Source organism: Dasypus novemcinctus, chromosome 18, assembly GCF_030445035.2.
Source record: "Dasypus novemcinctus isolate mDasNov1 chromosome 18, mDasNov1.1.hap2, whole genome shotgun sequence".
NCBI classification, from domain to species: Eukaryota; Metazoa; Chordata; class Mammalia; order Cingulata; family Dasypodidae; genus Dasypus; species Dasypus novemcinctus.
The window spans coordinates 72,359,332-72,370,496 of NC_080690.1; the positions used below are offsets into that span (position 1 = coordinate 72,359,332).

Below are 11,165 nucleotides of genomic sequence, written 5' to 3' on the forward strand. Positions count from 1 at the left end.
AAGAGGGAAACAACCCTGGTGTCCATCAACTGAAGAAGGGCTAAACAAACTGTGGTGTGTTCACACAATGGAATATTATGCACCTGTGAGAAGAAATAAAGTCATAAAGTATATGAAAAAATGTATGAGCATGGAGGACATGAGGTTGAGTGAAGTAAGCCAGATACAAAAGGACAAATACTGTATGATTGTGCTATAATCTTTAAATATATTATGTAAACTCATGGAATTAAAAACTAGAATATATATCATTAGAAAATTGAATGAGGTTAGAGAATGGAAAGTTGAGGGTTAATCAGTGCAGAATTGGTAAAAGGATTGTTCATTAATCTGTGGAAATGAATAGACAGGGTGAAAGCACGTCGTAGTATTTGTAACTAGGAGTGGTAACATATGGGTATGACAGTGGTTGAAAGGGAAATTCATGTATATTATCATGTATATTATCAGAAGGAAAGCTAAAAATTCTAACATGGGACGTATAGCATAGTAAAACCCCATGTGAATTATGAATATGGATATATTGTATATCTAAGACACTTGTTTCTTTGAAACTGAACAAATACACATTAATGTTATAAGATGTTAATATCAGGTAAAAAAACACATTATGCTGAGAAAGAAAGCAGACACAAACTACTATATCTTGTATGATTCCATGTATATAAATGTAAATATAAATCAATTTATAAAGATGAAATTAGGTTAGTGGTTATGTAGGACTAGGAAGGATAGAGGGATTGAGAGGTGAATGCTAAGAGATGTGCAGTTTTTCTTTTTGGAGTAATGACCTTGACCTAAAATTTTTCGTGGTGATAAAAGCACAATACTGATTATACTATAAGCCTTTGATTGTACACTCTGGATAGATTGTGTGGTATGTGAATATATCCCAATAAAACTGCTTCAAAAATAAAGGTGCTTGAACAGAATTTATTTGGAGTAATACTTCCAGAACTGTGAGCTGGCATTTGTCTATTTTTTTTTAATAGTTTGAATAAAAAAACACATGTCATATGACCACTTCATAGGGCTCTCCAGGGGCAATTCAGTGGAAAAAGTGGTGTCTTTAGCGTATGGAGAGGATGGAGGCAGAAGTCCTGGGCTTCACTTCCTGCTACTGTCCCCTCAAAGGCGTATCTCCATACTTCTGGGCAAGTTTCTGAACTTCCCTGTGCCTCAGGTTTCTGAGTTATAAAATGGGGAGAAGTGACCCTAGAAAGGGGCTGCTGTGGGAATTAACTGAGTTGGCACCAGCAAGGACAGGGCACTTTGGGGGAGAGAACAGGGCGATAAGGAAGGGGCCTGAAGGGGGCTTCTGGGGGGAGGACGAGGGGATTCCGGGGTAAGTCCAGGCATCAGGGGCAGTGAGCGGGCAGAGAGTCCTTGCTCCACAGGAACGATGGGTGCAGAGGTGTGCACCCTCAGCGACCTGCCACTGTCTCCTGATTTGTGCCATCTTTTCGGACTGAACGATGAGAACATTAAAAAGATAAAATTGACAGCTAAACCCTGAGCCCTGGGCTGGGGTGGTTAGAACGATGCATGATAAGAAAAGCTTCAAGGAGAGTTGTCTATGTACACCCTAACACCCCATAAATTTCCTAGCGTTGACCAAGCTGAGGGCATTGCTAGCACCCAATACCTGGGGAGGGGACCATTGCAGGGAGAAACTGAGGGGAGGGGGCTTAGAAGGGCGGGGGCTGTGATGCGGTTCTGAAGCTGTCTGTGCCCATCTGGCAGGTGGGGCACCTGGAGGACAGCAGCCCGGGGGTCACGCAGGTGGTGAGAGCAGGGGGGATGCCTTCAGAGGGTCCCCAGGGACCTAGACCGCCCACCAACCTCAGCCTCAGAGAACAGCTTTCCTGTTAGCTCTGACTCTGGCTTTTGTCACCCTCTCTCTGTCCTCCGACGATGGCCTCTTCCATTTGTCTCCATCTGTCTGTCCTCAGAGTCAGTCTTTTTGTCTGTCTACCCGTGTGTCTGCCCCTTCCACTGTTTCTACTGTTGGCTGCTTGTCTCTCAGTTGACTCTCTGCCCTTCTTCCTGTGTCTCTCTGGAATGTTTGATCTCTCTTTCCCTCCTGCAAATCTCTTAGCCTCTGTCAAGTTTTCTTCTCACACTTTCTGGCTCTTTCTCTGTGTTTCTGCAGGTACTTCTATGCTGTGATACCTCTCCAGGTTTGGGTCATTTCTCTCTCTCTGGTACGTCTTAATTTGTATGTTTTCTGTCTTGCTCTCTATAGAATTTACTCATTCTCTCTTCTGTACCTCCTGGGCAAAAGCTTCAATGAGTTGTACTCATTAATTCACACAACATGAAATAAGCAGCCCATGACAAGACCCTCTAATATTTTTTAGTCATTGATGCACACCTCTCCTAATAACTAATTTTTCCCCTATATCCTCAGAACCCACTCCCATCTGCCACTCATCAGAGGCAACCTTTCTCATGCACTTAATGAGCATCTTTTTCTTGCTCACGCTCTTGTACAAGTGTTTGCAGGTATTAATTTTAATTTAGGTAATGGGATGATGTTGTCTGTCTGTTCTGAGATTGCCCATTTTCACCCAGGTGAAGATTTCAAGGTCTCCTGTGTCTGAGTGTCTGGCGCACGGACCTTCCAGTTCTGCTTAGTGCTCCATGGAGCATGTCACCACTTGGCACATTCCCTCTCCCAACGGGGATGCCATCTGCCTCCATCTTCCACCCACCAACAGCACAGCCATCACTTCTGTATTGTTTCATAGACAAACCCGTGTGAGAAAAGGTCTCCAGATATTGCTAAATGTCCCCAGTGGGGAAGGGAGGAAAATGTCCTCATTTCCAGAACCACAGGTATATGCCAGCTGCTTCCCTTCCCTTCCTCAGTCTGACCCCATAATTCAGAATGGGAATGTGGGAGGACTGGGCATGGTTTAGACTTGGACAGAAGTCCCAGACTTCCAGGTACCCAGAGGATAGAAAAGCCAGAAGAGGGAAGCGGACTTGGCCCAGTGGTTAGGGCATCCGCCTACCACATGGGAGGTCTGTGGTTCAAACCCTGGACCTCCTTGACCCTTGTAGAGCTGGCCCATGCCCAGTGCTGATGCGTGCAAGGAGTGCCCTGCCACACAGGGGTGTCCCCCGCATAGGGGAGCCCCATACACAAGGAGTGCACCCTGAAAGGAGAGTTGCCCAGTGCGAAAGAAAGTGCAGCCTGCCCAGGAATGGAGCCGTACACGCAGAGAGCTGACACAAGATGACACAACAAAAAGAGACGCAGATTCCCAGTGCTGCTGATAAGGATAGAAACGGTCACAGAAGAACACAGCGAATGGATACAGAAAGCAGACAACTGTGTGTGTGTGGGGGGAGACATAAATAACAAATCTTTTTTTAAAAAGTAAAGAAAAGCCAGAAGACACTGAACTTGGGGCATGTTCTGTTTCCCTGGTTGGGGTGGCAGGTCGGGGAAGTCATGGCAGGGCATCTATGGTGGCCCTGATCCAGCCCAGGTGTGGAGACACTTTGGCATAGATAGACTGTGTGTTCCTGTAGGTACAATAGTCACCGGTCGGTGCCATGATCCCTTGAAGCATGCCATCGCAGAGCAGTGGGGCCCCAGAGTCACCCTAGGAGCACAGCAGGAGACAGAACGAGAGGTCAGCTGGCCCCACACACAGCTGAGCAGCCCCGATTCTCAGACCTGGCTGCAGGGCCCAGGCAGCAACACCCCAGCAATGGGAGGGGGGTCTGGTCTGCAGAACCCATGGGAGGTGTAGCTTCCAACGAGGGGACAGGGCATGGAGAGCCAGCCGATGGGGATGGAAGCCCGTGAGCACAGGGCCAGGCCCCAGGAGGACAGGACAGCTCAGAGGGGCACACGGTCCCCTCCACGACCCACCCCAGCCTCGGCGCTCATCTCAGGTGCCTCCTCTCCAAGAGGATTTCTCTGACTGGATGCCTTTGGGTACTGAGATGGAGGCGGGGAGGGGCAGATGACTTCAGGGAGTTGAATGAGTGATGGGGGTCAGGTGGGCAGTGAGCTGGGGGAGGGGCCTGGGCTGAAAGGTGTGCACTGCTGCCTTCCCTGGGTGCAGGGGTTCCAGGCACGTAGTAGATTCCCTGTTTATAGGTTTTGAGGATGGAACGGATGGACTAGACGTGATGTGGAGGAGGGAGGCTACATGGTTCCTGGAGGGGGTGGTGTAGGGAGGCAGAAAGGGGAGAGAGCTGTGAGGCTGGGGTGGGAAGGGGCCTCCAGCTGGGAGCGGTGGGGGCCGAGCCTGTGTAGCTCTAGGATGCCAGCCCAGAATTTGTGTCCCCATGCCCCAGTCCATAGCACTGGGAGGGGTCAGCAGGAAGGCTCCTCACCACGCAGATATCTCTGGAAATATTCAAGTGGCCAGCACACAGTGTGAACTCCGTTTCCTTCCACTGAGCAGTACACTGGCCTAAGGGCAGGACTTTGAAGTCCAAACATTGAAAAATCTCAGTGTACTGATCTAGAGATCAAGAAGAGACAGGGCTGTGGCAGGAAAGTGCTGCAATCTCAGCCCTCCTCCCTCTACCCCAGGACTCTGGACACCTAGCCCCCTCGTCCCTCAGACACAGGGGTCCACCCACAGCCCCTCGTCCCTCAGACACAGGGGTCCACCCACAGCCCCTCCTCCCTCAGACACAAGGGTCCACCTGCAGCCCCTCCTCCCTCAGACATAAGGGTCCACCCACAGCCCCTCCTCCCTCAGACCCAGCCACTTGGCTGCCTGTGCAGTTGGGACAGACGTACCTTCTGAAGGATGCATCAGGCCCAGGCCAAAAATGGAGCAATTGCTCCCCAGGTCAGGCTCCTGGCTGGGCAGGGCCAGGACTTGCTCGGCCACTGACATGGTGACGGGCTCCTCCAGGAGGAGCAGCATGAGGTTGTGACTCACATCCTTAAGCTCTGTGAAAGACTTAGAAGGCTTGAAGAGCGGGTGTGTGAAGACGTGGCTGATGCGGGCTGCCTGGGCCTCAGTTTCGAAATCTTCAAGAGTGTGTAGGCCCAGCGAGACCTCATCTCCCAGGCTGACAGGAGCAGGTGGAAAGAGGAGAGAGGAGGGGCAGGGGGAGGGCAGTGAGCATGAGGGGGGTCCCAAAAAAGACAGAGGGTGGGAAGGCCCTAGAATCATGGAGAGATGGAGAACATGAGTGTGACAACAGCCAGGTGGAGACCAGCAAGGAGGGAACGTCAAGAGAAGAGTGGGGTCACTTGACATAGGTGTGCAATGGACACAACCAATCCAATGTCCACAGAGAAAATGTGGAATGGGTGTGGGAACGGTAGCCATGGGGGCTGCTGGGTGTGGGGAACGGGAGGAAGAGATGAGATGTGGAGGCGTTTTCGGGACGTGGAGTTGTCCTGGATAGTGCTTCACGGACAATTACGGGACACTGTAGATCCCCCCAGGGCCCACTGGATGGAACGTGAGAGAGTCTGGGCTATGATGTGGACCATTGACTATGGGGTGCAGTGATGCTCAGAGATGAACTTACCAGGTGCAATGGATGTATCACGATGATGGGAGAGAGTGTTGCTGTGGGGGGAGTGGGGGGCGGGGGCGGTGGGGTTGAATGGGACCTCATATATATTTTTTAATGTAATTAAAAAATAATAATAATAATAAATAAATATTAAAAAATAAAATAAAATAAAATAAAATAAAATAAAATAAAAAAAAAAAAAGAGAAGAGTGGGGTAAAAAAGACCAGAAAAGGAGATGGGAGTGGGAAAGGTAGGGCTGAGGAGAGGTGGAGGGAGCTAAGGGACTGCGGGAGAGAGAGAAAGGTGGAGAGTGACGGAGAAAGGGAAGGAGACAGTGAAAGACGAAACAGACAGGAACAGAAATGACAAAATGGCAAAGGGCAGAGGAAGGACCAGAGAGCATGAGAAATGGAGTGGAGGCCATGACAGCGAGAGTGAGGGGAGGGTGGGAGGTGGGAGGGGGGGCCTGAGACCAGGCTCAGCTGCCCCTGGGCTGTGGAGCTGCTTCCCAGCAGGCGGGAGCCTAGCCCACAGTCCAAGGTCGGTGTCCCCTTCCCTCCCCAGCACCCTCCCTCCCCTCTCTCATCCCTCTGCTCCTTCCTCCTTCCTGCACCTGTCCCTGCTTATCTGCACCTGATCCAACCCATTCTCTCCTTCAAGTGGATTTAATTGTCCCCGAGGCTGTGGCCAGGAGAAAAGAGACAGCAGAATCTGCTCAAACACTACAACCTGGGATAATTTTCCCCATTGTGTCCGGGGGTCCCCCTGAGGTGCAACCTGTGTGGTGAGTTCAGTAGTGAAGGGGGCAGGGGTGAAGCAGAGCCCCAGAGAGAGGAGGGTGACACCTACATGATGGAGATGGGGAGACAGAGAGACATGGAGACAGAGAAGAGAGAGGGAGATAGAGTCCAAAATGTGCTCACAAGGGGAGAGACTCACAACCAGAGCCAGTTATTGAGAGACGCAGGGACACATGGTGACAAAGAAATAGACACTGAGAGGGGCCTCAGGTGGACATGGAGACGCTGTTCTGGGCTCCCCCAGACCCATCTCTGCCTCCTTCCCTGCCACCAGGATCAGTCGACCCTCCTCAAACCCAGCTGCCTTGTGCTTCTCTAAAGTTACGCCCCACAACTTGTTCCTCTGGGAGCACAGAACACCCTTCCCCAACCACCTTACCCCTACTTACAAATTCTGACAGTCAGCAGATGTGAGCACCCATTGGGGGTCCACCAGGACGCCCACACACTTGAAGGATTCTTGATCGGCCACAAGAACCATCCAGTCGTGGTTGTACTTCATACAATCTGAGCCTCCCTTGATCGTGGACTGCCTGAGAGGCAGGGCACCTGCGGAGGGCGTGTGGGATCAGGTGGGGCTGGGGTGTCAGGAAGGGCAGGAGTGCTGGGCCAGGACAGTGGGCCTACTGTGGGGTAGGAGGGGCACGGGGGGCCAGGGAAGGAGGCTGGGGGTCCTGGTAGATGGGCCAAGGATATGAAAAGGGCACAGAATTTAGAGCCGCCCCTGGGATTGTGAGTTCCTGGTGTCCTGGCAGGTGAGGCTTTAGCTCTGGAAGCAACAGGCCCCAGGAATCAGGAGAGAAGATGCCAAGGTGGCATCTAGGAAGGCATTGGGCATAGAAGGTCGAAATAATTAGGGTGCCCGAGCCTGTAGTTTCAATGAAGAATGGTTTCCAGGCATCAGGGATAATGGTCCCAAGGGGGGGGGGGACAGCGATGGGTTCAATCTTAGGGGTCCCAGGCTCAGAAAGTAGTTCAGGCCTGAGTGGACCTATTGGGTTCTGAAAGGTTGGAGATTTAGGGAGTCAACACTAAGGTCAAGATAGAGCCTCTGGCTGAGCTTGGAGTGATTTGAGATTTGCTGTATCGGGCCTGGGAGTGATCTCCCAGGTTGACAGAGGTTGCAGAATTGGGGGATTTCGGGTGAAGTGGTGCAGGAAGAGTTTAGGGTTATTTGCTCGGGGAGGGATGTTGTGAAGCTCCAAATTCCTATATTACTGGAAATGGCACAGAATGAGGAGGGTCCTAAGGTACAGGTTTAGGATCAGGGATGGGATAGAACCTGAGGGCAGGGGAGTGGACATAATTCTGGGATGGCCGAGAGTCGGTCTTTGTTCCTAAAGGGGATGGAGTCATCACCTAGAGGGACTGGAGAGATTCAGGGTTTCCTGAAAAGCACAGAGACAGGAGAAGAAAGCAGGCCAATCAACAGTTAAGAAGAGGATGTGCTCAACACAAGGTCACAGAATCACATATTGGGGTACTTGGATGAGGTCAAGACAGGAAACTAGCTGGGAAAGTAGTGGGGATCATAAAGATTCCCCAAACCAGAGATGCCAAGGAGGGTTTGGAGGTCGCTCAAGGGCTGGACTTTAGAGAAGGATGGAAATTCAAAAGGAGCAGAGGAGAGAGTAGGGAGTCTTGGTGTGTTTCCCGTAAGATGTGTCTGGGGGTGTAGCTGGGGAAGTCAGAGACAAAAGGTGAGACTGGTGGAGGACTTGAAGAACTCAGTAACAAATGTTTCAACCAATCAGGAGCCACCAGTCACATCATATGGTAAAGAGAAGGGTACCTGGCAAAATTTGAGTTTCTGAGACCAGAATTGGGGAACCACTAGGTGAAGGTTGGGAGCCAGGTTCAGAGCTGACAGAAGGATGGAAACATTCAGCAGAATACAGTGGATTTAGGGGGCAGAGGAGCCAATCCATTGGACAAGAGAGAACTAGGAAACAGGAGGGAAACAACCCCAGAAACTGGTGGGATTGGGGAAATTCTCAGAGGAGCTGAGGGAGGACCTCCCACTAGGGGAGGACATAGAGATGACAAGACTTTGTTACATTGATAAAGTAGCCAGTGACCTAGAATTGGCTGGGTTAAAGTAGAACATTCTGGGAATTACTGGAGGGAGCAGGGACCTAGTGTGGGAATGGTGACTGTGACAATGGAGGGGCTGGGAGTAGGCATTTGGGGTATGACTGGGAGGGAGAGGAATGAAGCTGGTACCCTGGTTTTGGAGGAGATTGAGGATGGAGAGAGACAAAGTGTGGGATGGTGGGTGGGAAGGGATGATTTCAGGGAGGTGAGGGCTCAGGGGACCTGCTCCACCTCCCACATCCTCCCCCTATGTCTTACCAGTCCCCTGTGTGTAGAGTGCGAGGCACAGAACCAGGAACCACATGGTGTCAGAAGTGTCCAAGGGCAGGAAGGCTGTGAGTGAGGAGCTGGAGAGGGAAGCCTTTTAAAAGCCTTCTTGAAACCAGGAACACTCCCCTACTAAGCTAACTCCCATATGCTGGCCAAGGCCCTTCCCATTATGCTAGGTGCTGGGCAATGCTGTCCCAATCCAGAGAGGTGGAAGGGCAGGGAAGAACAGCACTTGGTGTCCTCGAGGTTCTACAACACACTGGATGCATTCCAAGGGGAAGACAGCAAATGGGCAGGGCCTGTGGCACTTGCAGTCTCTCTTGGGAAAGAGTCAGCAAAGACAGGCACAAGAGGGACAAAAACATGGGATTGGGAGAGTAATTGATTTTCCAATACAAAGCCTCCCATGCTCACACCCTAGTAAAATCCACGGCATATCAAGACCCAGTGAAACAGGGGCAGTGACTAGTAAAGGAGGTTGGAACATTGATGGGCCCTTGATACTGATTACTGTACTTATGAACCTTTACTTTTGAAATTCAAACTTATCCTACTATTATAGGATGTCTAAGATTTACCTCCTGATAACCTCCTTGTTGCTCAAATGCGGCCTCTCTCTAAGGTAGACTCAGCAAATAAATGCATTACCTTCCCCCCAGCATGGGACATGACTCCAGGTATGAGCCTCCCTGGCACCGAAGGATTGCTACCATGCACCAACAAGCAATGCAACTGGACAAAGACCTTGACCAAAAGGGGGAAAGTGTAAACACAAAAGAGTTTATATGCTAAGAGAATTCAAAATGAGTCAGGAAGTCATTCCAGAAGTTATACTTATGCATGCCTCAGTAGGAATTCATTGTTGCTAAAGTAAATATTGCCTCAAATATTGGAGCTCCTGATGGCTTTAGAGTCATCCAGACACTATAGGCAGGGCAGACAGCTCAGGAGTTTGGCCCCCTGCCAGGGGGCCCTAATTTGGAATTTATGCTCCTTAGTGTGACTGAGTTAGACTCAGTTGAGGTTTTCCTACACATGGCTCTTCTGCCCCTTCTACTGAACCTATAGTTAGTACTAGAGTTGGTAGGTGTGTGTCCAAGAGACTTAAATCTTTGCACAGTCCATGGGCCAGTTTGGCCCTGAGTTTCAACAGATTTGCCACACCTACACTTCAGTTCATTGGGCTCACCCTGGACAGCTAACAAGGAGATGATAAAGGACAATGGCCTTCCAAAGGAATAGAGAGAGCCTGCAAGTGCAAGCAAGAGAGTTCAATCCACCTGCTCCATGGGATATAAGCCCCTTCTCAATTAGAGTTGGAAGAGGCATTACCATCCCAGAATCCTCAGGATTGGGTAATTAATAGTGGACTACAGTAGACTTACTGGTATTCTAGCATGGATTTATTGTTATTCTAGCAATGGAAGAACTTTTCACATTGATATGGAGGCAGGGGCCACTGGAGGTTCTGAGGGGAGGTAGAGTTAAAAATAGGTGTAGTATGGGGGCATTTTCAGGACTTAGGAATTGTCCTGAATTACTTTGCAATGACAGATACAGGCCATTGTATATTTTCTCATAACTTACAAAATTATGTAGAAAAGAGTATAAACAACAATGTAAACTATAATGCACACTCAGTGGCAATTTTCCGAAATGTGCTCATCAATTGTAACAACATTCCTCATTTTAGAAAATGTGGGATGGGTTGGGAGCAGGGCATATGGGAATCCACTATATTTTTTATGTAACATTTATGTAATGCAAGCATCTTTTTTTAAATTCTTCTTCTTATTTTTTTTAAGAAACATAGATCATACACAATGTTACATTAAAAAATATAAGAAGTTCCCATATACCCCACTCCCCAAACGCACTCCTCCCACATCAACAACTTCTTTCATTACTATGGTACATTGATTGCATTTGATGAGTACATTTTGGAGCATTGCCACACAGGATGGGTTATAATTTATCTTGTAGTTTATACTTTCTCCCAGTCCATTCAGTGGGTTATGGCAGGATATATAACGTCCTGCATCTGTCCCTACAATATCATTGAGGACAACTCCAAGTACTGAAAATGCCCCAATATCAAACCTCTTTATCCCTCTCTCTGCCTTCACCAACTCCCGTGGCCACTGTGTGGAGTGGACATCACCATCCCAGGGCCCTCAGGATGGAGTTATAAAATATGGATCAGAGTGGAAATACTGGTATTCTAATAAGTACGTTTTTTTAAAATTAATTTTTTTAATGTTAGATTCAAAAAATATGAGTTCCCCATATACCTCCCACCCCCCTCACCCCACTCCTCCCATAACAACAACCTCCTCCATCATCATGGGACACTCATTGCACTTGATGAATACATCTCTGAGCACCACTGTACCTCATGGTCAATGGTCCACATTATAGTTTGCATTCTCCCCCAGTCCACCCAGTGGGCCATGGGAGGACATACAATGTCCAGTAACTGTCCCTGCAGTACCGCC

General features: G+C 49.3%; 1 protein-coding gene across 4 annotated transcripts; it reads right to left on the bottom strand.

Annotated features, from left to right (window-relative positions):
• Nucleotides 1-913: 913 nt before the first annotated feature.
• Nucleotides 914-8,823, bottom strand: LOC111763700 (arginine esterase-like). 4 transcript variants are annotated; one of them, XM_058280706.2, is made up of 5 exons: nt 8,659-8,822; nt 6,696-6,855; nt 4,772-5,049; nt 4,357-4,448; nt 914-3,614 (listed from the first exon to the last, which is right to left on the bottom strand). In XM_058280706.2, exons 1-5 carry the CDS (start codon nt 8,702-8,704, stop codon nt 3,459-3,461), a joined length of 732 nt encoding a protein of 243 aa, XP_058136689.1. In that variant the 5' UTR covers nt 8,705-8,822; the 3' UTR covers nt 914-3,458. The 4 variants fall into 4 exon arrangements, with proteins under 4 accessions (XP_058136689.1, XP_058136688.1, XP_058136690.1 ...); XM_058280705.2 differs by having other exon boundaries at nt 4,357-4,487; XM_058280707.2 differs by lacking the exon at nt 4,357-4,448 and having other exon boundaries at nt 914-1,468; nt 8,659-8,823.
• Nucleotides 8,824-11,165: the final 2,342 nt, after the last annotated feature.